The sequence below is a fragment of the Lepisma saccharinum genome, chromosome 12, assembly GCF_977018435.1.
Source record: "Lepisma saccharinum chromosome 12, izLepSacc3.1, whole genome shotgun sequence".
NCBI classification, from domain to species: Eukaryota; Metazoa; Arthropoda; class Insecta; order Zygentoma; family Lepismatidae; genus Lepisma; species Lepisma saccharinum.
Genome location: NC_139240.1, coordinates 54,955,890 through 54,983,405, shown reverse-complemented (window position 1 = coordinate 54,983,405; position 27,516 = coordinate 54,955,890). Strand labels below are relative to the sequence as shown.

The 27,516-nt window shown below is 39.4% G+C and overlaps 2 protein-coding genes across 3 annotated transcripts in view; one reads left to right on the top strand and one right to left on the bottom strand.

The window, feature by feature from the left end:
* The window catches only part of Nost (Nostrin), a 214,535-nt gene that overhangs the window by 182,528 nt on the left and 4,491 nt on the right, over positions 1 to 27,516 (bottom strand). Inside the window, exons 1-2 of one of the 2 annotated variants that reach the window (XM_083132383.1) lie at positions 16,845 to 16,893; positions 12,532 to 13,473 (exon numbers count right to left, since the gene is read on the bottom strand). In XM_083132383.1, coding sequence (XP_082988509.1) covers positions 12,532 to 13,473; positions 16,845 to 16,862 — 960 coding nt within the window. In that variant the 5' untranslated portion in view covers positions 16,863 to 16,893. Of the gene's footprint in view, positions 1 to 12,531; positions 13,474 to 16,844; positions 16,894 to 27,516 lie in introns of those variants that run through there. The other variant, XM_083132385.1, reaches the window with a different exon arrangement.
* The window catches only part of p23 (cytosolic prostaglandin E synthase), a 90,872-nt gene continuing 77,037 nt past the window's right edge, over positions 13,682 to 27,516 (top strand). Inside the window, exon 1 of the mRNA XM_083132388.1 lies at positions 13,682 to 13,799. Coding sequence (XP_082988514.1) covers positions 13,783 to 13,799 — 17 coding nt within the window. The 5' untranslated portion in view covers positions 13,682 to 13,782. The remainder of the gene's footprint in view (positions 13,800 to 27,516) is intronic.

The following is a 27,516-nucleotide window of genomic DNA, read 5'->3' as shown; positions in this document are numbered from 1 at the left end:
TGGTTATGGATTTGCCTTTACCTTGCAATCTTGCAATAAACGAGAGATTATTTACTCGCAACTTCCAGCCAGTAACAAAGGTCTTTTTAATTAATAACTCGGCTAAATCACTTAACGTGTGTGCTGAACAAAAGTTCGGAAGTGATCACCATGCCATTAAGTAAGAAAGAAAGTGCATTGCTGGTGAAGTGGTTTTGTCAGAATAGTGCAGCTGCACTGCTAGGTTATTGTCATGCGAAAGAACTTCGAAAGGGGCCCATGACGACGTATTATTACAGCGCCACATTTCAACCTGGTGGCGGAAAATTGAACTATATATATTTTTTATCGCCATGGTCGGCATAGTGGATTCACCAAATTTCAGAGTTCTACGATGCCTCAAACAGGCTACAGACGGCTCTGAGTTGGGTAACTTTAATTCTGGCCACCCGGTACATATATATACAGGTATATTGCCTTTCACTTGCTGAAAATAAACGCATTCTCTTATGGGAACGACATGTCGGTTCCCAACGTTCTCACAAATTTCTCGAAAGGTGCCGAGGCAGTTTGCTAAATGGTTGAAGCTACACGGGTCATACACCACCCGAGAGTATGGCATTGTTCCTTGCACTTTCAGTGACGTCAACAACAGACGACAATTTCTTCGAGAGAGAAAGCAAGGAAAAAGAAAACCTTTCTTACCTGACCTTGCGTTTGTTCTGTACACATTATTAATTGTGTTGTATTTTGGCGTAGCTATTGTTTTGTTTCATACCCCCTCCCCTGTTGTTTCCTTTTGCCCCCATTCGCTGTTTCACATATTCATGTTTCCACCAATTAGCGCCTTTCACGACTGCGGTGAGACAGTTCCCACGGGAGCATCGAGAAAAGTTGAGCCTTTTTATTCGTCCGTGGTCACCCCCGAGGATTAATTGCTGTGGGTGGCCACGTGCCGGTGTAATGAGAGGGGGGGGAGAAACAGTTCTGTTGTCTGTACTCGCGGTCACAATTGAAGCAGTTATGATTTGATGAGTAGTGCCGTTAAGGTGAGCGGGCCTCGTACACTGAACAATAAAGACGGAAGTAACGGAAACTTGAAAAATTGAGGAAATAGCAATTATTTTTTTTTTGCTTCGGTTGAGGAAGGTTTGATAAAAACAATAATGTATTGCTACACCAGCCCCCTTCGCTTTATATCGCCTTGGCCAATTGGTTTATGTTATTTTCATGCGTCTTGAGTTTGCTAATGTTCTATGTTTTGCACTTAACAAAATCTTATTGTACTCCATTTGATTGTTTTTCATTATTTGTAAGTATCTGCATACCCCTCCTCTCCAGAGAGACAGAAACAAACTAAAGGAGAAAAAGCTACACAAAGAAAAGGAGAGAGAAATTGAAAGTTGCACAGAGAGAGAGAGAGAGAGAGAGAGAGGGAGGGAGGGAGAAAGATAGAGAGAGATAAACTAAAGGAGAAAAAGCTACACAAAGAAAAGGAGAGAGAAATAGATAGTTGAACAGAGAGAGAGAGAGAAACATAGTAAGGGAGAAAAAGCTACACAAAGAAAAGGAGAGAGAAATTGAAAGTTGCACAGAGAGAGGGAGAAACAAACTAAAAGAGAAAAAGCTACACAAAAAGAGAGATAAATTGAGTTGTACAGAGAGAGAGAGAGAGAAACAAACAAAAGGAGAAAAGACTACACAAAGAAAAGGAGAGAGAAATTGAAAGTTGCACAGAGAGAGGGAGAGAGAAATGGGGGAGAGGGGGAGAGAGGGAGAAACAAACTAAAAGAGAAAAAGCTACACAAAAAGAGAGAGAAATTGAAAGTTGTACAGAGACACAGAAACAAACAAAAGGAGAAAAGACTACACAAATAAAAGGAGAGAGAAATTTAAAGTTGAACAGAGAGGGAGAGAGAGAAAGAAAAGACAAACGGTGACAGAAATAGAAAGGTGAAAAGAGAGAGACACGGTGAGAACGAATGAGAGAAATAAAGATCATAGAAGGATACATTATTATTGATAGATTCATTTACTTAATTTTACTTCGCCTTTCTGACACTTGTTGCTAATAGCAAAGATTAGGATGAAAGCAAAACACTAAAAAAAGCTGACCAAGGCAGGATTTATTAGCCAAATATCACACTATAGCAAGGCCTTCTTCATATTCAAAACCAAATTAAAAAGTGTTTTAATACAATAATAAATAATTTGCTAATAAATTCTGCCTTGGTAAGCTTTTTTGAGTGTTTTATTAAAACATGGAAACAAGGCTTAATAGCATTACCACAGGACGAAAGGTGATACGATGAAATTGGTGTAGAAGAGAGTTCGGCATTTGGGTGACTTCAGAAAGAGTCGACCTTTTCATCCCAAGAAAATAGCTAAAAGATAGCACAGAGCGACAGTGATAAAGAGAGTGAAAGAAAGAAAGGAAAAGTAAAACAGAAGAGAGACAAAAAGAAGACATACGGGAATGGCAGAGAGCGAAAAACATGTAGAAAGAGAAAGACACATGACAAGAGAGGGTACAAAGGAACGAGAGAGAAAATACAGAAGAAAGAACGAGATTAGAAACAAAAATATATCCAAACAGAGAGCGAACAGAGGGGTGGCAAACAGAAAAAAAATAATGAAGCAAATAAAAATAATGGTTCAGTTGGGATTGCATAACAGATCCGTTGCGAAGAGTTCGTGTCTACTCTTCCTGCTAGCCACCCAAGCAGACAAGTTGGGCGTTCAGTGAGCTCCACTGGCATGCGTCCACACATCTGCTGAGTCAGACGAGGCGACTGGATTCGCGCTTCGAAGAGCCAGTGCATCGAACTTGCTTGCTGTTACGAGGGACTCCCACCCAGTTTTATTTCACACCTATTTTCTGCTTCACGATCCTTTCCGTCTCGCCGGCTCTCCACTGCACGCTTAATTTCATTACGTAACAGTACAGGGTGTTTAAAAAGTCTCGTCGCAAAAGTAGTTCCTGCTCTAGTTAGGAATTCTACTACAATATACCATTGGTTGGATTTATTTAATTTACTTCGCTTTTCTGCCACTTTTGGCTACTCGAGAAGATCATTATCTGTGGTGAAAAGATTAAATTCATGAAAGGACATTCACAAACACACATGGACAGTATACACAACACAAGTCATATAGATGATTATATTGGCTGAGTGTCCAGAAGTCCGAGTTTCGTTAGTCTGCAAAATGCAGTTCTGTGAAATGAGGTTGACATCTGGGCAGTGTGCGAATTAACGGGGGGGGGGGGAGGATCCCGGTGAATGTTTTCCCCTACGCCACACAAAAAAAACATCCCAGCAAAATAAAATTACTTTTATCCCTGCCACGCAAGGACGTATTTAGGGGGCGTCCAGGGGGTCCGGACCTCCCCGAAAGATTTATCGAGTACTAAAATTAAATTATGAAAAATATATTCGTTTAGCTGTTGTAGTATAATTTCCTCTGAACTTATTGGAAGACAAGGATTATTTGGAATCATAGGGCTTTAAAGGACCCGAAGGACGTATTTAGGGGGTCCGGAAGCCCTACCCCCTTTAGCCGAAAGACTTCATAAGTACGAAAGTTAAATAATGAAAATATACTCGCTTAGCATTTGTTGTAATTTCCTCTGAACTTATTGTAAGACAAGGATTATATTTTGTCACACGAAGGACGTATTTCGGGGGTCCGGACCCCCCCCCCCCAACACACACATACACACCCGAAAGACTTAAGTATGAAAATTAAATAATGAAAATATACTCGTTGAGCATTTGTTATAATTTCCTCTGAACTTATTGAAAGACAAGGATTATATTGTGATCATACGGCTTTGAAGGAAAGGAAGAACATATTTAAGGGGGTCCAGGGGTCCGGACCCGCCGAAAGACATACCAAGTATTAAAATTAAGTAATGAAAATATTAGCATTTGTTGCATAATCGATGGTTATTAATATCCTCTGAACTTTTTACAAGGCAAGGATTATATTGGGATCATACGGCTTTGAATGGCATTACAAAGAAGATTTTTCTGTACACTACTACTCAAAATAATATGCATAATCAGAAACTTACTTTTCTCTAACTACATGTAACATCATTTTTGTTATTCGATAAATATTTAATTATTCATCTATTTGACATTAATTTCATTTCCAGGGCAACTGCATTTATGTAAATTATTCCGATCTTAAGTACAGGTAAGCTACGTAATGAATGTGCAGTCTTATATCTCTATTCTGATACAGTCTTTTTACCTAATCGTGTAATAATAATATATTATTTTATGTATTGTAATTAGTATTAATTTCATTCATAATTATTTTAATATAAACATTATTATTATTACTATTATTATTCCTGAGACACGTGGTTCTGACTCCCGCCCCCGAAACGTATTTCTAGATACGTGCCTGCCTGCTGGGGGTGCTTTATCCCCCCCTCAAAGATAATGGGATTGTATCATTTCTTAAGTATGTGACAAACACAATTTTAAAAAATCATTCGTGTCCATTCATGGCCCAGTCATCAAATATTTCCCTGACCAAAAACTACGCAGCCTTGTGGATTGGACCTGTGGAATGGAATGGACTTATAATTTTAAGGGGAATCAGAAACGCTATGTGCCTCCAGCGGGTATCGAACCTTGGGCCCCTTGATTACAATACGACGACGTTACTACTACGCCGTCGGGGAGGACCCTCCCCCCACTATCCTACTGATTTAGTTTATTTTACTTCGTTTTCCAGTACCCTTTCGTTAATTGCGACGAACACGGAGCGTCGTAGACCTCTGTGCTAACCATTAAGCCACGGAGGTCGGCACGAGAATGATGAGTCTGGGGAACAATTTGCACTCCGTTTTTGATCCTGTAGTGGTTCTGAGGTCCACCCAGCCTCCCACCCGTTTGGTTGATTGATTGAGTTGGTGTTTTAAGTCCACTTTATGCACAGTAAGGCTAATTGGGACTGGACATACAGTTTAAAGTGGGATCCGAACCACTATATGTGCCTCCACCGGTATCGAACCCGGGATCCCTTGATTACAAGGCGACGACGCAACCACTGCGCCATCGGGGAGGCCCCCAAACGTGTTTTCTTAGGTTAAATCAAGGGCTAAGACGGTGAAATCATGTTGCAGGCCACACGATATATACCTATGTTCCTTCACCGCACTGTGAAGATATTAACAGAAATGAAAGAGCACCCTTAATTTCACACCTTTACCAGCGCCCCAGCGAGCTCATCGAGCCCCGATAGACATGGAAGTTTCACTCTCTGTTGGAACAACAATGCCACGTTGCGCGGTTTAAATTTAACCCTCGCACTGCTACTTGGGGATCTGAAATATCCTTGGCTTGAAGCCACGGTATCCCAGCCATGTGACTCCCCTTTTCCTTCCCTATTGTTTACAACACAAATGCTATTCCAACGGGGTTACAATTCAATTTTGGAACTTGTTTAGGGATGTTTAGTTCGGCTTTAATGAACCCTTAGCTAAGGAACGCAGTGTTTGGAGCCGAGGGAATCCGTTCTTGGTTCAAGTAACAAAACATCTGCTTGGATCGTGGAGCGTGTTTTCTCGCAGGAACATTTGAGGTGTGGCGCGCTTACGAATCGCCGAAATGTTACGAAAATTTGTTGCTAAGAGCAGTATAGCCCTCCTGACCTAACAAAGCAGGCATTATTACTAGATCTCGGATTCTTAGGTTCTAAAAAGTGTGCTTTAGGTTCCTAGAATAGGCTCTAAAAATCCTAAAATAGGTTCGAAAAACATAAAATAGTTCCAAATTCCTGAAAAAAGCTGATTAGATATAGTCACCGGCAATGAAAATAGGGACACCTATATCCTGAAATGCGCACTATCTTGAAAAACGTTATGTGTGTTGCCTAACCCTACGGCGATTGCAGGACTCATCATTGGAAATTTGCTATTAAAATACACTCTTCGCCTTATAATTAGGCAACAATCTTTTTTAATGTTATCCACAGCCAAACTCTGCATATTGTCTGTGAGAATCATCTTACATGCTGAAAATAACCTTTCAACAAAAACATAGCCAGTGGTGCAAACTTCAATGCTGAAATGATAGTTTGCAAGGCGTGAATGCCACAAAGCACCGAAGGGACGCGAAAGTGAGCAAGACCACGCAGATCAGACAACTTTGGATTGTACAGGTAACAGTGGCCCCAGACATTTTGCTTTGTTTAGAGCTTTGAAAAATCACCATGGACTTGGAGGAAGGGAAATGGACAGAGAGTACGTTTCAAACACGTTCGTCATTGAATTTTTTCGTTACCAAACAAAGCAAATGCCTCTGTCTAACATAAAAATCCTGTAAAACCTATAAAAATATATAAAAACCTAAAAAAAGGCTTGATTTAGGTGCATAAACCTAATATAGGTTCTAAGTTCTAACAAGCAAAATAGTTTGTTTTAATCACTATAAAACTTCACCAGTTGTTGCGTTCTTGAACGAAACGCTGACATAACTTATTATTTCTTACATACCTGTAAAGGAAAAAAATAGGTTAAAAACCTAACATCCGAGGTCTAATTATTACATATTACAACTAGGCGTAATTGTAGCTAATTCTAACAACGAGAGGCTACGGCTTGGGGTAATTGGGTTTGGGACGGGACTTCGTGCAATGGTAAAAGGGGCGCTGTATGCATTGATATGCCAAGGTAATAGCGCGCAATAGACAGCCATTTACGAGAAAATGTTTCAAAACTTTCCAAGCGCACCTCATGACGCGAAGATATTCTCCGACTGCCACGTGACCCGGTGGTGGCGTATCAGTTTCACGCACCGAAAGTTCTGGGTTCGATTCCCGTTCGAATGTTTCTTCTTTTATTAACTCGAGCGTCTATTTATTGCATTATAATTAATCATTTATTGAAATAAAGATTTTTCATGTTTCCTTTTCAAAAATGTAAATGTAAATAAAAGTCAATAGTATTCTTCTGTTTTTTTTTTTGTTTTTTTCTTGATCACTTTCTCGAAAAAGAAAATCTTTCGCCACATATAATGTTTTCATAATTGGGAAATGAGACGCGGTAGTATATAAAATGGAGAAACTATACAAGCAACAGTACAGCGAGTTCCAACGAGGTCCCGAGGATGGTGGCAGTGGCCACTGAAATTAATAGAACAAAGAAGAAAAAAACAGTTTCGCGGATAAAGTGAGTACTATACTTTCTCCATATTTGTAATGTTTTGTTGAATATGATGATTTAATATGGAAATGTTTGTAAAAAGATGAGAAGTGACACGTTCTTTAGTCAAAAGAACATGATTTAACTAAAAGAAGTTCACATGAAAGACTCCAAAGCATTCGCGTGATGCCTCTCAGGGTATGGGGTAATATCTCTCTGTTAGTTCGTCAAATAAAATCAAAGTTAAGTTTGCACTAAGAAAAAGGAAGCCTATTTTCCTTCTTTGCAAACTAAATACTTATATCCTAACATATAATCCAAGTCACTCAAAGAAATTAAACTTCTTATAATTCAACTTGATCACTCTATTCGAAAACCGAGCCCGAACTTCCAAGTCAAGACTAAAGACACTCGGTAATTGCCATGGCAACAGCTCTTAACAAGACAAGTATATACAGGTTAGTCACTATCCTGACATTATCAGTGATAGGTAAATTACAGAAATTAAGATTAAAGAACAATAAACATTTGCACAAGAGAAAAGATAATTAATAACAATAAATATTAGTGCAATGGGAAAGGACGTGTCAGAAGATTGAAAAAAGTATCGTGAAAAATCATTTTCATAAAGAAAATTGAAGAACATATAAAGTTACGAAGCAAACCAAAACCCCTCGGCAATTCGAATCTCTTCTAGAAATTCAAAGTATTACTCCATTTTGGAACATTTTTTTTCACACTATAGAGTGCAAAAGGAAATGTAGAGATTTTCTTCCTACCAACGCAACCGTGAACTTCACGAGCACAAAACCAGCGCCAAGGCTTCTCCGAAGAGTACTTACAATACTCCAACCGGTGACTACCTAATCTGAGTTAGCTGTACCTAACCGTTACGGTTGAGCATTTAACCGTTCCGGGCACTTGACCGACAGCCGAGTTAAATGAAACGTCAAGTTATGTCGCTTTTGTGTCTTAAAAAATACCTTTTGTCGTACTTCTTCATTCCTTTTGTTTTCAGAAACTCTGATGTTTCACAGTGTGTGGCGTTTGAGTCCACATTATGCTCGGATAACCTAACCGGGACTGGGCGTCGTTAATAGGGAGGATTGCACCGAGGGACGCGTTCCTCTCAAAATACCAAAAACTGTAGTGTGTGTATGTATTGTACACCGTTCAACCCCAATAACTGGAAGATAACGACGGTTATTGACTGGGCATATAATTTAAAGAGGTATACGAATCGGTGTCCGCCGGAAATAGATCCCGACACTAGGCGATGGATTTAGCTGAGGGAGTGCCTCTTAGCAGTAAGTCATAATTGCGCCAGCATTTCCCTTCTTTCTATAACACTTATTCCACTGCCCCTTGGTACGTCACTGGATTGCTTGTAGGAAAGCGTAAAAAGCACTGAAAAGCTAGTTTATTGGCCTTCCTATTTCACGTTGCCTTTTCAAGAGGATGAGCTGAAGAAATGAATAATGGGACAAACACAATCATATGTGCAGGTTTCGAACCTGATTGTAGTTGGGGGTCATTCTAAGGCGGAGTTTCAGTTACCACGTTCGTTTTTCCCATATTCTTTGCTACTTTCATTTCCAAATTTTGATTTTCTCAAAATTTCTGGAGGGGCTGTAGGCTATAGCCCCATCAGCCCCCTCTGCATACGCCAGTGGACACCAGGGGTGTTCGGTTCGAATCCCGGCCTGGGCATGGATGGTCTTTGTCTCCCCTCATCAAATCGATCCCTCATCTTCACGATTAGCCAAAAGTTGCAGAAAAGCGAAAATAAACCAAATCAATCAATCAAGTGGTCAAAATTGATATGGATAGCGACAGATACATTGAAAGTTATGACGCCAGTACTATTTCCCCTCAACAATTGTCCAACACAGCCGTTTCTTTATATAAAGTTGGGCTCCTTGCACACACCCCCGAAAAAAATGTGGTTACGCCCCCAATTCGGATATCAGACCTGGGTCAACTTGCTTCAGAACAAGGGTTCTATCCCCTATCGCATCCGTGGCAAATGACCTTTCGCGTCAGTCACAAATAGAAATGCCAATTGAATTGACTCCATTGATACACACAACACGATTGGCCAATTGGAAATCGATCCGCATTGGCCAATTGAACGAAATACCGATTGCATCTGGAAAAGCAACACAACTCCAGTTTCAAAATATGTGGAGATTGGCCTGCGATTAACATATCAACAGAATTCCGATATTTTCCTCATTCCTCTGCTGTCAATGACATCCACGCAATTGGAGCATTCAAGGACGAAGCTTGAAATACAAAAACTAGAAACGAATTTCGAAATTGCTATAACCTCAGCAATTGCAAATTCCAAACATACAACAAACCCGAGATAAAGCTTTGACTTCAGCTCAGCTTAAAACCACGAGAAACAAGTTTACCTACTAACCTTTTAAACATGAACATTCGGATACAACGTTTCAAGGTTATTCGAACCAAAACTACCAGTATATTGCCTTTATGGAAACCCAAACACCGTTATTATGGGGAATATAAGTTTGCACTGCACGGAAAACAAGTGACAAAAGATTACAAGATATATGTTTATAGAGTTGTTGAAAGAAGAACAAAGCTGGAAGTGATCACGAAAAGGAAAATAAATTGTGAAAGAAAATGATGGGATACTTGCTAAGGAAACACCTGCTTAGACGTGCTAGAAGGAATGCAGATTAAAAGGGTGTGCAAACATACGCATCAAGGTGTCCACTCACAACTAAGTTTCAATAATTCTTTGCAATAACTTTTAAATCCACTTTATAATGATTTAACAATAAGTGTTGTGTCTTCAATTTTGCACCTAAATCAAAAGAGTGAAGATTCGCAGGCGTTTTCTGCTATTTGCTTTAATTTCATCCAGAAAAAAGTCCACGATCATAATGTCAACATTGTTCAAAATAAATTATATAGATTAAAAAACACACACACCCACACACTGCTATACTAATTATTCGAAAGACAGAAACAAGTTGAGAGAAAACATGGAATATATTTTCCGTTCAGCAGTAACATAAATATTTCTGATAACGATCACTCTTATTTCGGTATTATATCTATGGAGTAGGTTCGTAACGTTCGGCGTCTGTGTTATCATCACTCCACAATAAAATACAGACATGGACGTTCATAAAGGAAGCGTTTAATGGGTCTACACTCTTCCTATTTATTTAGCAAACATTTTGCATTTATTGTTAGTACAAATGGCGCAAATTTTATGTGACAAAAATAAAAGCTTACCTGTAACATGAGAATATTGTTAGAATGATGGTCAACATTTGCATGATAATTATTAAATGTATAACTATTGTATTGTAAATATTGTAAACTAATCAACTATTGTAAATCAAAATGAAATAAAACAAATAAAGAACACAAGAAAAACCGGGGGAACATAATTCCGAGGATACAGATGTCCTATTTATTTTAAAGGTGCCAGGTCGATAAGCACATATCCCTGAATGTATGCGGGTGGAGGTTGGACATCTTTCGGGGGTTCCCTCCCCCCTTTCTTTGTTTATAACTATTGAATTTTATATCTTTTGGGTTACTGAAAGTCCATATAAGCCCATTCTTTATGTATAGGGCGTTTATTTTATAAGTCCATACCCCATCGGGGTAACTAAATGCCCTTGAATTCAAGGTCAAACCAAATACTGAATCAATTATCAAGTTCGTTACTTTCGTGCAACATCTATCCAGATCTTTCAATCAACCAAATGTTATCTTCCAGTGGCTTGTAGTTATCAAAACGTCCAACGTATACAAGGAAAGAACTATCGGTACTTACACCTTTAAACATGTGTGGAATAAATGCAAGTTTCAAGCCAGTGTTTATAAGGGAAAAAGGGAAGAGTATATGTGAATTCTTGACAAAAACTCACATCCCGTGCCAACGATAATGATAGGTGTAGCTTGGCTTTAACTTGGCACCCAGGCTCTCCTTATTAAATCGGAACAATATCTCCCGCCATTGATTGCGCTCCAGTTTCACTTGCGTTTTATTCTTCCTGTTAGCAAAGCGTTTTCACTTCGGTTTTCTAGGTTAGGTGCCCTCGAGAAGTGATAGGTGTTCTCTCACGATCACACGTGAAGGATTTCGCAGTCGTTTTGTCTACCATTTGCTTCAATTTCATCCAGAAAAGCGCCCACGATCGCAATGTCAAGGCCAAAGACTTTTCAACTTTCTCCGAGTTTTCTGAGGTGTATACAAAGATCTCACTTTCCAAAACAGCTTTTAGAATTGGATTTTTAAATCTCTCCTCTCAATGAAATATCACGAAAGTAACTTCAGAATTCTAAATATAACTACCCCCAACTCTCCTGTTTGCACCATCTGTGATTCTCGTGGTGCCTCCTTGTCGGTTGCAAGGAAGTAACTTTAATTTCATAAAAAAAAATTAATGAGCAGCTATTTACACACAAGTGGACGGGAACCCTCAGAATATTTTCCAAGGAGTCATGTTTAAATGTTATTAGATGAAAACAATTTATTCGAGAATGAAAAGATATGAAAGAAGTGATACAGAATTACAGAAAGGAAGAGAAAGAAGCCAGACACACGCCTACCAAGAAGATTAAGAATGGAAAGAGGAGAAAGAGTTAAAGGAAAAGTATAAATAAAAAAGCGACAAGGAGAAAAAGATAATAAAGAAGCGACAAAGAAGGAAAGAGAAAATAAAAAAATAAATGAAAAGCGAAAGAGGAGATGGAAAAAGATGAAGAATGAAGCGACAGAGAAAAAGAAAGAATCCTAAAATAAACAGATGATAGACGAGAAAGACAGAGGAAAAAGGTAAAAGATACATAAATAAGCGAAAGAGAGAAAGAAAACGAAAATAAATAAAGAAAGGAGAAAGATATAAAAAATAAAAAGAATATAAGTAAAGAAGGGACATAGAAGGGGAGAGAAAGGAAAAAGAAGATTAGAAAGAAGCAACGGAGAAGAAAGGAAAGAGAAGGTAAGTAAAGAATCGACAGAAAAAGAGGGACATAAAGGTAAGAGAAAAAGAAGCTACAGAGAAAACGAGGAAAGAACCAAATGAAGCAAAACAAAAGAGGGGGGAGAGAATACATAGAAAGTCTTGAGAAGCATAGCTATCGAGACTTGACAATTTTGTGCAGATGGGCGTCCGCGGACAAAGAATAAAAGGGGGGAGGGCAATTGAACCCCGTGGAGTAAGGAAAGTGTGCTACTTTGTAACTTTTTTTTCATTTGTATATTTCCTTCTATCTTAAGATCTCTTCTTAGGTTTAGTATATTTTTAGCATATATTTTCGTGCTTGCTTGAAAGTGGGAAGAAAACAGTTAACGACACAGTGATAGGAAATAAATACTTAAAATAATGATTTGTTTATCTTACCTGGGGGAAGTGGCGACTGCGTCGAAGTGCAAGGGACCGAGGCCTGTCCTTCCTTGGTCCTTTAGCAGCTGCAGGTCGGCGTACCGTACCGGGGCTCGGGGGGACGTCCGCACGCACGGGCACCGGGGGCGGTTCGGCACCTAGCACACTGGCTTCTTCCTGAATCTGCCTTCCTAAGGCAACCCCAACCTTCCTGGCCTGCGAACCCCAATCCCTCACAGTCGTCCACGCTCGACTTAGCCCGGACTTCACAGACACCAAGCGGGGTCGCAGTCTGACGTAGGCCGTTTGATGTCTGCGAGCGCGGCGGTAATCTACCTGCTCGTACACAGGTGCGACACGCGTTATTTCATAGTATGTGTAGTCTGAAGACGGGGCGTAGTCTGTGTACGAGCTGCTGAGAGCTGCGGCTTCCTCTATCTCGTGTAAACTACGATCTTTCTCTTCTGTTTCCGGGGTGAGCACTGGTTCTTCTTCTTTATCCACTGGGGTGAGCACTGGTTCTTCTTTATCCACTAACACTTCACTCGCATCACTTGTACACTTAGTAGCACTAGTATCCTCCACCTTGGTGTCTGGGAGCTCTGGTTCACCACTGCTACCCTTGCTGCTCTCCCAGTCAGGAGCAGGCAGCTCTGGTGCAGCACCACCAGCACTGGATGCACCAGGACTGAGTGGTGCAGCAACGTCTTCCTCAGTCTTAACCTCTGGAACGTCCTGATCAGCACCTTCAAGAGGTTCTGGCGTGGTTTCCGGCCCAGGTTCACACGATTCCGTCTCCTCAGCAGGCAATGGTGGTCCACCACTATCACTCTCCATTGTGGATCGTCTCCAGGGGGCACGTGGCGGGCTCCACCACGGCCTGTCCTTCATGCGAACCCACCAGTGTCGTCGACGGCGACGGAGTGACGAAGACCTCACGACGCTTTCCGTTGTTTCGATCTGAAAACACGCAAAACTAGACTTTTTTGTGGCGAGGGGACGTTACCGGCCCGTCGCTAAGACAGCTCGAACCTCATCTCTTCACTCTCTCTCTCTCTGCGCTAGCTCCTGGCCCGGAAATAGACACGCCAAATATAGTGTGGCCTGCAGGGGGAAGATCTAAATGCTCACGCACTACGTTCAGTCGCTAACATTCCCTACGGAGGGTCTCAATCTGAGCGTCACCAATTCCCTTCGAACCCGCAATCGAATTTAGAATGACACGAATGTACCAGCACTGATGTGTCTCCAAGAAACACCACCGGATCTATGGACCGTAAAAGCTCGTGAGTAACATTTTCCCCTTGTTTTTTTCGCCATTTTGTTTATGTTTATTCGAAATTTTGAAAAGCTGAACCCGGATGTCAAGCTGTTTCTTCAGAAATGACAACTGTGATGAAGCAAAAACCTTGCATGACAGGAAAACACAGCAAAAAAAATATGAAAAAAAACAACATTAAAATGCAACCGTACCTGCTAAAGCTGTAATGAAAAGTTGTTTTAGAATCAACTTCGTAACTGTAATCCAACAATGCGGACAATTTGAAAGCATAATTCCCTACGTATTGTTGTCCCATTCTCAAGTAATCACAACAATGATAAAATTTGTACAATGAACAGCTTCAACGGAATGCACAAAATATAATAGAGAGAGAAATATCTTATATAAAACTTTTCATAATTTAAAGCTTCAGTTTACAATAAATTTGGTTGTCAATTTAGATGTTCGGATGGGTTATAATTTGGTTAACATTTTTAAGAAAGTGTAAAATAAAATTGAAAAGGGGAACGTTTATCCTTTTGAATTTATAATGTCTGTGAAATTGGGGGGGGGGGGGGTAAAGACGGATATTTTTAATGTAAAGCAATTATGTATATTTTATGTGTATATTATAATGAACAAAAAACGGCTTCAAAGCTGTTAGGTCCAAAATAAAAGAATGAATGAATGAACCAATATAAAAATGAAATGTTAAAATTGATGGTTATGTGAAACATTAATGCTAATCTCCCTGTAGCAATGCTATGTATTTCTTGAAACGCTGTAGAATACGCTACATCACTCGAAACTCGTTCAAGGCCCTATAAAGTAGTAAATATTACTATTAAAAAATAATCAATACTTATTAAGCTACAGGAAATGCGATGGAAAGAAAGCGATTCTAAGAAGTGAAAAATGACATATTTCGAATGTGGTTACAAAAAAAATTGAAACGTCGCATTCATCTTGGGACAGAGGGGAAATGAAACATGTTGGAGCTTTATTTACGACAGAACATGAGAAATAGTAAAATCCCTCATGCGTCATTCACACCACGATTATGGGGAAATAACTTGAAGGGGCACCTATGCGATTATATACACGCACGGATAGTTAGTTCAACATGATATTACGGTAGAAAACATTCGTCCCTGTCTAGATATTATTAGAATAATTAAGTCAAGAAGGGTTAGGTGGGCAGACCAGGTGGCACGAATGGAAGAGGAAAGAAGAATTTACAGAATTTGGGGGGGGGGGGGACACCTGATGGTAAGAGACCTGTAAAAAGGCCAAGACGAAGATGGAGGGATAACGTTGAGATGAACCTAAAGGAAATCTGAAAGATTGGATTAATCTTGTCCAGGATAGGGACAGATGGAAGGCTTGTGTTGCTGCAGCCATAAACCTTCGGGCTTAAGAAGGCTAGACAGTTACTGTTATGGTGCCATACGATATGAATTGGTATCCTGAAAGTATAGACGGACGGCCGATCGAGATTATATAAGTTCCACTACTCTATTAAACGTTGCAACAAATGACAGGCACTGTTGTCATTTTCACAAATCCGATATTAAGCAAATTGTGTTACAACCTAATGTCAGTCAAGTTTGTAGCTCTGGTACTTCCTGAGATATGGCTAACAAGCAGCTTTGCAGGCAATACGACCTCAGACGAGTCTTCTCAATAGCGTGGTGGCTAACGCTGTCGCCTTGTATGTACAGGATTTCGGGTTCGATTCCTGGTGGAAGTGCGTTGCATGGCGATCATAATCCCACTATAAACTGTAGGTCCGGTTCCGAACACACACACTAAACTCTGCGACCTGAGCAATGCGTGTGTCAAATCTTGAATGTTTAGCACTGGAACTGGAGATAATTTTAAAATTGTAATTAATTAACAAAATGTGTTTTCTTTCTGCATTTGCATCAAGTGCATGCAAAAATATTTGGTCGTCCATGAAATTACAGACTCAATGTTTAGCGGGTTTTTTTTTTCATCGCAATTGGTGATGATATGATGAAGGGACATTGTGCTAACCACTCCAACACGTAGATCGGCTAAACATTTACTGGACAAATTGACTCCAATAGGTTTCATCCAGGGATACTCGCATATTCCGTACCACTGCACGAATGAGTAGGGCGACCTCCAGTGGCATGCCCAAGGGAAGGGGGAGGTTGGTGGGGGTTAAAAACCCTCCCTTTGGCCCAGTATTCCTAAAAAGATAACATCTAAGATGGGAAAAGATGGCAAAATAAGGGCTGACTACTAGAAAAAGTGTACATAACCCCTCCCTTTCGAAAATCCTGGGCACGCCACTGGCGACCTCTGACAACCAGAAAAACCTGCACATTAGTTGCTTGTTTGTTTCTGTTTCGGTTATATTATGTCGCTTTTCGACTTAATCGCGACAATGAGGATGAATGATTTGTGTCGTGGTCCCCTTTCTATTACTTTTGGTTAATCGCGGCGATAATGAATGTCGATTTTATGGAAATGAAGGGGCACTTAAAGGAGCATCTACGCTCACTCCAGGACTCGAACTTGGGACCGTTGTGCCAATATTGCGAGTGTAGGACTCAACGCGCTCGTCCACAGAGATGACTGGTAAACAGACGATATTGGTGATAGGCTTCCGCGATGGCGTAGTGGCTGCATCGTCGGCGTGTGATCCAGTGGTCCTGGGTTCGATACCCGGTGGAGGCACATAGTAGTTCGTATCCCACTTTAAACTGTAGGTCCAGTCCCGATTAGCCTTACTGTGCATGAAGTGGACTTAAAACACCAACTCAATCCATCATATTGGTGATGGGTTATATACACTAAGAGACGCTTACGCCTTAAGCAGGATTAGAACCTTGAACATCTGGATTCGCTTCGGTGACCAAGCGTATAAGTTGCTTGTAGTGGAATAAGCATGAATCTGGATGAGTTTGAACGTATTGTGTGACTCCACCCAACTTCTTGGGAGAATTGTAACACGCATGCTCCATGGAATACTATAAATAGAAATAACACTGAAAGGATAAACTCTTTCCGACCTCTCCAGGGGAAAAAAATGAAAGCTTACATTTGCCTTTTCGAGCATTTATCTTGTTTACACCTGCTTGGCACACGGCCTTTCACTCAGGTCAAAACAGTTAACTTCGTCGACTCACTCTCGGTCGGCACCTCAAGACGCTCCACGACACCTACGTATCTCTATATCGCCCTCCTCAGGCAATCAGAGCGAACTACCCGCATCAAACACTTCCGGCACTTCCTAATCAGTCGCACGGCACCTGCTCAGCGGGTGTAATAATCATAAATAAGACCCTTGATTAGAACGCGACCCGCGACCACACTATCGCTGCTACTCTCCTCAAGCTGATCAACTCACTTCTGGCAGGGACGCGCAACACGGATACACAACGGAGCACATGTGGATGTTTTTCAGCTGGAATCACTTGATACACACAATTCTGCCTCTCATGAAGTCTGGAAGCACAAAAACAAGCGCCGCTTCCGCCAGCATGGCAATGCCCGCCTTGTATCAAGTTGCTAACTGATGTGATTCACGTTTCAATGGCGGGAGAGGAGACAGAAGCGGGGGAGGAGATGCTCGTATGATCCACAGCGAACACTTGTTAGCTCATCTGCCCTTAAAAAACACACACACAGAGAAGAATAAGCGTCCAGAGATTGGTTCAAGCAGGGACGCGTACCACTTTGATCCTGCCTAAACGCATCATCTGGTTTGTTGAATGGACACACACAATACTCCACTGCTCCCTATTTTTTTTTTTTTTTTGAAACCGTGTACATTTGCAAAATGACGTGCACGCATCCGATAGTCTGCGCTCGTCACTTCCGCATCAATTTTCTTTCGTTATGCAACACTTCCCCTGGAGAGCAGAGATCGTGAAATTCCGTGTTTTTTTTTTAGGTTTTCCACAAAAGATGCGACAATTAGACCATCCCCGGTGACCCAAAAGTCACTATGTACAGTCACGGACAATACCGGCTTGTAACGATTCCATTGAAAGTCAATGTATTCATTACAAGCCGCGGCAGTGTCCGTGACTGTACCTTATACTGGCGCGAATCAATTGAATTGTGTTCATTGTAGTAATTCATAAAGAACTCAGATTTTCTTTTATTTAGCGTCGCTTATCTGCCACTTTTCGCTAGGATGAGTGATGACATTGATGAAGTGACACTCACAAAGAGCACCCAAGCCCAGGCAGGGATTCGAATCAGGGGCCCCTGGCACCGTAGCGCGCTGTGCTAATCCCTCCGGTACAGAGGACGGCGTAAACGCCTCCGAATATAAATAGTGTCTTAACCACAATGTTATTGTATCAAAGTTTAGTTCAAGTTCACAGGTAGACTGGGCATAGAGTTTAAAGTGAGATCCGAACCACTATATGGTCCACCGGGTATCGACCCTGTGCCTTTTGATTGAAAGGCAACGACGATACCACTGCGCCATCAGCGAGGGAGAATGAATTAGAACTGAATCTTAGTGCAAACAAACTAGAATCGGGAGGAATAAACACTGCTATTTAATCATTAAAACATATGCTGACACTGCTACGATTTTTACCCCTTGCTGACAGACAACCCACATATCGGTAAATTCTCAGGGATACCATGGAAGGTTGTCCTATAGTAGGAATTTTGAGCGAGTGCTTTACTAATTCCATAACAATGCTATTTCTCCCTTGAATGTACAAAACAGCGTAACAGAATCTACCAGAAAAATGCAAAACAATGCAGGTCTCTAACCGACACATACTCGAAGGGTAAGAATAATGAACACACGGTAATCATCCCATACTCATATGCACATGAATGAAACAATGAAGAAGATACGTAGCCTAGATATATTGTATTGAGCGACATAAAAAGCAAAATATCGCAACATTCATGATATAAATCGGTCTGAATGGAAAAAACTCAACAGACATCCTGTAAGACGAAGAAGATGATGATCAATTCAGAGAGAGAGAGAGAGAGAGAGAGAGAGAGAGAGAGAGAGAGAGAGAGAGAGAGAGAGAGAGAGAGAGAGAGACAGCTTTTCAATACAATTTTTTCAGCACTGAGTCTACAACAGCCTTATTTGTTGCAAAGATCGACATTTCATGGTAACAGTATGGTATAGTGAAAACACATTTCCCTCGTTTATTCCTAATTATTTACATTTGTACTTAACTGTTATGCATAGCGGAACATTTTTGAACGTAGGATTTTGCTTTTTTCACTGAAAAAGGGGGAATTTTTCACATTACAAGTATTTATTGTTCGTTGCTAATTCGCGGGAAAATCTTGACTCACGTTGTCTATCGTCAGCTGATATGCAGTGTTTCCAAACTTATTTACTGAAAAATGCCGCACAAACTATTCACAGAAGGTTTTTAAGCGAAAATTGATCCACAAACCATTCACGGAAGGTTAGGTTAGGTTCAGTTAGGTTAAGCAAACAGAAAATTAAATTTGAAAAAAAAAACCGCTCACACGTCATCTTGTAAAACTACCGCGTGGTTGCTACACTAACAGGGGGTTACATAATCGAAAGCACGGAACATTTTGATTCACGTAGTCGACGGTAATGGTGGCAAGAGCTATCGTGCATCAGTAGTGGGTTTTACGGTACGGACGGCGCGAGAAAGTACGAACCTCTCTCCAGCAGCTTTGGCCGTACTTAAAACTTGGTCAACATGCCCATTTGAGTTTTTTTGCTCAAGTGTAGAGCTCTTATAATTTAAGATTTTTGTAAAAATGCCCTCGGGAATTTTTCAGAAAGTACGAACCCCTCCTCAAGCAGATTTGCTATACTTAAAACTTGGTCAACATGTTTATTTGTTTAAGTGTAGCACCTGCCTAACCCAAGAATTTTATAATTCAGAAAATATCAAACCCCCCTCAAGCAGATTTACAAAATTGTATCAGTTTGTCTATAAACTTGTATCCATACCCACCTATACATATTTACTTCAGGTTTAAGTTTAATTGGATTTGCTTATTTAATATTAAAACAATGCAATATGCAGAGCCTACCTCTAGAATTGGTCCGTGTTTGCATGTTTCTCCTCTGTGGCAATGTGCGCAATTCCCGAGACGGTAGTATTGATTTTTTTCCTCAGTATTTACAGAAATTCCTGAATATTGCATCAGCCAGTATTGTGGGACTGACTGAGGGGAACAGACGTGTTGATACAGTGCTTCTCATACTTACAGGTTTAAATTCATATTGAACAATATAAAATCTGATATTTGTTGTAATCTACTCATATTTAGAGTCAAGCTTATATTTGTCCCAGCCTGTTATACATAACAAGGTCATTGCCATTCTATACATGCATGTTCGTGCAGGCATTTGGGTCAGTGTGAATGATTTTCTACTTGTAAGCTATTGGCTTTACAACCTGTCATAAGATTAATATTAATAATATTAATCCATAGAGATTAGATTTGAATCCCAGGAAATTTTATATAAATACCAAAACCAAAAATATTAAGTGTATACACACATATATACATATACACATACAAATCACAGTGCTGAACCCAACTGATATTTTTTATTCAGTATAAAGTTTTGAATTGAAACCCAGGAAATTGTATATAATAAACAACAGCAAAAATGCCGAATCAAAAATATTGTAATCAGTGCAATAAAAATATATCCAGCTCTAATTGGGCCAAGCATCAAAAAATTTGTAATCCAGACAAATACAAAACTCCCACAAAAATTTGCCCCAAATGCAATAGAAAATACAACATGGAATATTTCACATATAAACATAAAGATACTTGCTCTGCACAGTCATCAACATCTGGTCTGAAAAGAAGGCACGAAGCACCTCTTAATGCCAGAGCAGCAAAACAGCCACGCCATGAACCTATCCGTAGCAGTTTTAACGGCCAATTAAAGGATCACCGGTTTGTATCAGAGCCAAGATGTGGCATTGAGAATTTCTTGAACAGTATAAATTCTGATCTCCAGGCAATTCTTAATGCACAAAATGGCTCTTATAAGCTCTCCATCAAATTGTTTGTACAATATAAGAAGCCAAACGGCACAAAATTTACACAGCCCCACATAACAGAAACTGTACCTGTATATTCAAATGCAAATTCAGACACAATAATAAGCAGCTTGATAAATCAATTGAACATCAAACACTCTGAATTTGCGGCAAAAGAGTCAGGATGGAGCCTATGCGGTTCATCACACAAGCTCTATGTTAATATTTCTGAATTCAGCCCATTACAAGGATCTACTTATGTGCCTTTGCCTGCTAATATCAAAAACAAAAGAGCCGTGGTCAATATAAAAAACGCCGACCAGAAATGCTTTTTGTGGTGTATATTAGCTGCTTTGTATCCAGTTTCAAGGGATCCTCAGAGAATAACTTATTACAAACAACATGAGCACGATTTTGACGATGTAATGGAGGGTTTGGAATATCCAATGTCAGTTCAGAATATTGATAAATTTGAAAAAAAGGCCAGGCATATCAATGGCAAACAATTATCTATTAATGTATTTATTTGTTCCACTGGCAATTGCCCGATAGCACCTCTCAGAATTAGTACAATTGATGATGAATCTGCTATTCCAATTGATCTGCTCTTAATTGAAGGAGATGATACATACCATTACACTCTGATACATAATCTTGAAGCTTTAGTGAGAACACAACTAGACAAAACTCATACAATATTCAAGTTGTGTAGAAGATGTTTAACTGTATTTGATGGTCAAAAAATGGTGAAGGGGGTTCGGGAAGAGAATGCAGAAATTGCTAAAAACAAGTTAATTGAGCATCTGAAATACTGTGGGAACCATAAACCTGTTCATATGGTGATGCCCAATCCAAGTGAAAATTGCAAATTCAAAAAGTTTGAAGCCTTGTTGGAACACCCAGCATATATTGTCTGTGATTTCGAATCGAACCTCAAACCTATTGCATTCTGTAGCCCAGATCCCGAGGAATCTTCAACTACACCATACCAGCAACATGAACCTTCCAGCTTTTGTTGTGTGGTTATACGGGATGGTGTTGTTATTAAAGAATATTCATACAAGGGACCAAATGCCATCAAAGAATTTGCACATAGAATAGAAAATGTGTGCCGTGACATAGCATCTAACATCTTATTAATATCAAAGCCTATGTTGCCTTTAACAGAGGAACAGATTGAAGATTTCAACAATGCAGAAAAATGCCCGGTATGTGATTCTGAATTTTCAGATACAAATATCAAGGTTCATCACCATTCTCATACAGATGGTCGATATAAACAGGCCCTGTGTAATAGCTGTAATATTAAGATCAAGAGACCAAGATTTGTCCCCATATTTTGCCATGGAGCATCCAATTATGATTTCCATCATCTGATCAGGTACGAGGGGTTTGAGAAGCAGAATTTAAATATTTTAGCTGAAAATGATGAGAAATATATATCTATTAGCAAGATAATTAAAGTTGATGGTGTTCCTATTCAATTAAGATTTCTTGATTCTTACAGATTTTTACCTGCTAGCCTGGCTACACTGGCCTCTCAATTATCTGATGATCAATTCAAAATCACACGTGCCTCGTTTCCAAATCAGGACCTGAAATTAATTAGGCGGAAGGGTGTATATCCATATGACTATGTCACAGATTTTTCTAAATTTGATGAGTGTTCCCTGCCACCACAAGAAGCATTTTACAGCAAAATCAGAGGATCTGGAATCACTGATGAAGATTATCACCATGCCAAATTGATGTGGAAGAGTTTAAAATGCAAGACATTTCGTGATTATCACATGGCTTATTTGAAACTTGATGTGACCATCTCAGCTGATGTAATACAGACATTCAGAAAATCTTCCATGCAAAATTATGGACTGGACCCAGTGTATTTTTACAGTGCCCCGGGCCTAGCATGGGCTGCAACGTTTTTCAATACCAAAAAGCAATTGGATCTGATCCAAGATCAAGATATGTATCTGTTTATGGAGAAATGTATAAGAGGAGGGATGGTGCAATGTTCCCAGAGATATGCCAGAGCAAATAACAAGTATATGCCTGATTATGATCCAGCACGGCCATCAAATTATATACTTTATGTGGATGCAAACAACCTCTATGGTCATGCTATGATGGATAAATTGCCATATGCAGGGCTTGAGTGGGTTGAAGATTTCAATATTGAAGATCTTCAGAATTTTGATGACAGTGAATATGGCCTCTTCTTAGAGACTGAACTGATATTTCCAGATCATTTACACAACAAATTTTCTGATCTGCCCCCAATTCCCGAGGTTCAGTGCTCACCTGGCTCTAAACAGAAGAAGCTCATGATGACACTGGAGCCAAAACAGGGTTATGTCATATATTATAAAAACCTCCAATTCCTGATGAAACATGGTGTCCAAGTGACCAAAGTTGGAAAAGTCTTAAGGTTCAGGCACTCAGAATGGTTGAAACCATATATTGACACAAACACGGAGCTTCGAACATCTGCAAAGAGCCAATTTGATAAGAGCTTGTTTAAATTGATGGTGAATTCAGTGTATGGCAAAACTATTGAAAATGTCAGAAAACATACCGATGTTAAAATAATTACTGACCCCAGCCGGAGCAAAAAATTGGTTGCAAAGCCCAACTTCAATTACAGAAGAATTTATGATGAGCACATGGCACTTTTCAACATGATGAAAACAAAGATCAAATTTGATAAACCTATTTATGTAGGGGCTGTGATATTGGAATTGTCCAAATTACATATGTTAATATTGTATTATGATGTGCTGAAACCTTTTTATGGTGATCGTGTAAAATTATTGTACATGGACACGGATAGTTTTATTCTTGATATTCAAACAGAAGATGTTTATCAAGATATGGCACAGCCTGAATTGTTTCCATACTTTGATACCAGTGAACATACAATAATTCAACCCCACAACAAAAAAGTGCCTGGCAAGTTAAAAGATGAGACACTTGGTGATGTTATTGTGGCATTTGCTGGGTTAAGAGCCAAGATGTACAGTTTTGAAACATGTAGTGGTGCTGTTGCCAAAAAGGCCAAGGGCATTGGCAGAGTAACTGTTGAAAAAGAGCTCCAATTTGAAGATTATAAAAATTGCATCAAATCACAGAGTTCAATCAGAACATCAGAAAATAGAATTCAGAGTGAGAATCACTTGTTGACTTCAAATATTGTAACAAAAGTGGCTCTGGACCCACATGATGATAAGAGATGCATTTTGTCATGTAACATACATACTTTACCTTGGGGGCATTGTGATTTGAAAAGTGGGAAACAATGCCCAATTACAGAGCATGATTTGAAATAAATAAACATGCCTATGAACTTATTTGGGTTCAAAAAACAAGCTATTATGGACCTGCCGACACCACAAGCCTCTCCTGATATGCTGTCTAAACTGAGTGGCTTGTTAATTATTCATCTGAACAGCATACTTACAGATGTTGATGATGAAACAGGGAAAACATTGTACATACTCAATATCCCTATACCTGACAGAGCTGTGTGGTGATGCTGTTATTGGGAAGAAGCTTTAATACTGAGCTTGGAATTATTATAGATAGGTGATTGCCATGTAGATAGATATTAGACACAAATTTTATAAATTTATATTCAAATTCCTATATCTGATAGAGCTGTGCGGTGATGCTGTTATTGGGAAGAAGCTTTAATACTGAGCTTGGAATTATTATAGAAAGGCATGAAGATAGATATTAGATACAGACACAGAAAATAAAATAATATTTAGTATTAATTCTATACTTAATATCCATATTTCTAACAATTACAAATCCCACACAGATACAGAGCCTTGCTGAGCTTGGAATTATTATGGACAGGTGATTACTATGGAAATAACATCTAATAGAGTCTTGCTGATATTTCTACAGCATGGAATTGTTATGAATCCCTAACAGAGCTGTGTTGTGTAGGTATATATCTCACACACAGATATAGAGCCTTGTTGATATTGTTATTGTCATAATCCCATATCTCTAACAGAGCTGTGTTGTGTAGGTTGCTTTGAAAATATTATTTACTCTTGCTGATATGTTATGGATAAGATGTGAATAATACATACCCTAATAATCTGATTCTGATATTTTCCACTATTGTTTTTTTTATAAATGTTTCAACATACGCTCCAGTTTTGTAGCTACAAAACAGAACAGAAATCATACATATGTTCAACATACGTTGAAACGTTTATATAGAAACAATGGGCATTGATTGCCACTTTTCAGACAAGTTTTAAATTCCATACAAATACAGAGTTGAAACTGTCATGGCATAGGGATGAAATAACATCTAGACACTCAATAGATGTGAAGAATTAATTATTCCCTAACTGTTAGTCCCTATCTCAGAGCTGTGCTCTGTACAAATCCCACACAGACACAGATCTTTGCTAAGCATGAAACTGTTAAGGGAATTTTTAGATGTAAAAAATAAATTTCACAGAGCTGTTATGGATATGGAGGTGAAGAATTGAATGAAATAATATTTATACCCATCTACTCTGTCTCTAACAAAACTATGTTGCTGTACAAATCCCACACAGACACAGAGCTGAGCATGGAACTGTTATGGAATTGTTAAATAAGATTTGTTTGTAAAGAATGAAATTTAGATCTATACTTAATATTCCTATATTTAACAGAGCTGTGCTTGCCTCACACAGACACAGAGCTGAACATGGAACTGTTATGGAATTGTGAAGAATTGAATATTCTGTCTCTAACAGAGCTGTGTTGTTTTGATGTTATTAGGTACAAATCCCCACACAGACACAGAGCTGAGCATGGAATTGTTAGATGAGATTTGTTTGTGAAGAATAAAATAATTTCTAGATGTTTCAATATTCAATATCCCTATCTCTAACAGAGCTGTGCTTGCCTCACACAGACACAGAGCTGTTATGAAGAAATAAATAAAATAATATTTATACCTATTTGCTCTGTCTCTAACAGAGCAGCTGTGCTGTACTGATGTTATTAGGTACAAATCCTCGCACAGACACAGAGCTGAGCATGGAATTGTTAGATGAGATTTGTTTGTGAAGAATAATTTCTAGATGTTTCAATAATAATATAATTAAATCATCCCTATCTCTAACAGAGCTGCTGTGCTGTACTGATGTTATTAGGTACAAATCCTCCTCGCACAGACACAGAGCTGAGCATTGAATTGTTAGATGAGATTTGTTTGTGAAGAATAAGCCTTGTTGATATTTCCTCAAGACAGGAAATTTGTGACAATGTTTGTATCACCGACAGGAATAATTATTACAAGATTACAGATCACAGAACATGTGGCAAATATTATTATAGTGATGGCCTATATGTTGCAGAGTATGTATACAGGGAAGTGTTTGTAACAGCAGAGCTTGAAAAATACAGAAACACATCCAAATTATATTTTATTAGGGCTTTTGCTGAGATTCAGATCCCACCTCAAAACAATGTGCATATCTCAAGCCGGGAGGCACAGATCCTATGTGATTGCCAGATTTGTACCTACCTATACCGGGAACAGGCCTCAAACACAGACACAGGGCCATGCTGAGATTTTTTGCTATGCTCAATTATACAATTGGAAAGAATAAAATTTATTAACAGAGCTGTGCTTGCCTCACACAGACACAGAGCTGAGCATGGAACTGTTATGGAATTGTTAAATGAGATTTGTTTGTGAATTTTTAAATTTATACTTAATATCCCTATCTGCTAGCTGAGCATGGAACTGTTATGGAATTGTGAAGAATTGAACTAGTTAGAATTGAACAATATTTTTATCACCGACAGGAATAATTATTACAAGATCACAGAACATGTGGCAAATATTATTATAGTGATAGCCCAGTATGTATACAGGGAAGTATTTGTAACAGCAGAGCTTAAAAATTATCATATCTTATAGAGGAGTTTGTTCTGAATACAATTATATTCTATCAATTATGATCCCTGACACAGCCCCGCTATGCCAGCATAGCTTTGAGAATTGTAGAACTGCACATAACATCCTTTGCTTCAGAATCAAAGCAGCAGTTCACCTTTCTTTCCCTGTAGGGTGGTGGAGCTGATGGAACCAACTCTTCCTTGTAATATTCCATGCTTGGGTGTATATACAAACCTGAGTCACATCCACCGGGTAGGTAATATTATTCACAGAGCTGTTAGGAGCTTAAAATATTTAGCTGGCAATCACAAGAAACTGCTCTTGTAGGCAGTGTCACCAAGCAATAATATCAACAGAACTGCTGTTGTAAGCAGGCAAGCAAGTCTGCACCTATATACAGGAAAGCAAGTCTGTACCTCTGCTCTTGTAAGCAGGCAAGTGTTAGAGTTTTTCTATCTTCTCTATAGAAGTAGAATCCAAGCCTGAGATTTACCTGCTCTTGCAAGTCACATCCACCCGGTAAGTAATATTGTGAAGAAGTGAAGCCAACAGCTCCTCTGCATTGCAGTAATACCCGAGTGAAATGTGGAGGCCCCCTTCCACTAGATTGAGAAAACACGCACGGGCCTCGTGGAAGCCCCCTTCCACTGAGAAATAGCATGGCAGCAGAGAATCAATACTTAATTATTTCTCCGATACATGCATGAACCTGCTTCTATCAGCCTCTGCATGTATTCTTCTTCTGAAAATCTTATACAGAAATTTTGTAAACAATATATACCCAGATATACTGTACAGCAGCCTTCTTGTACAGC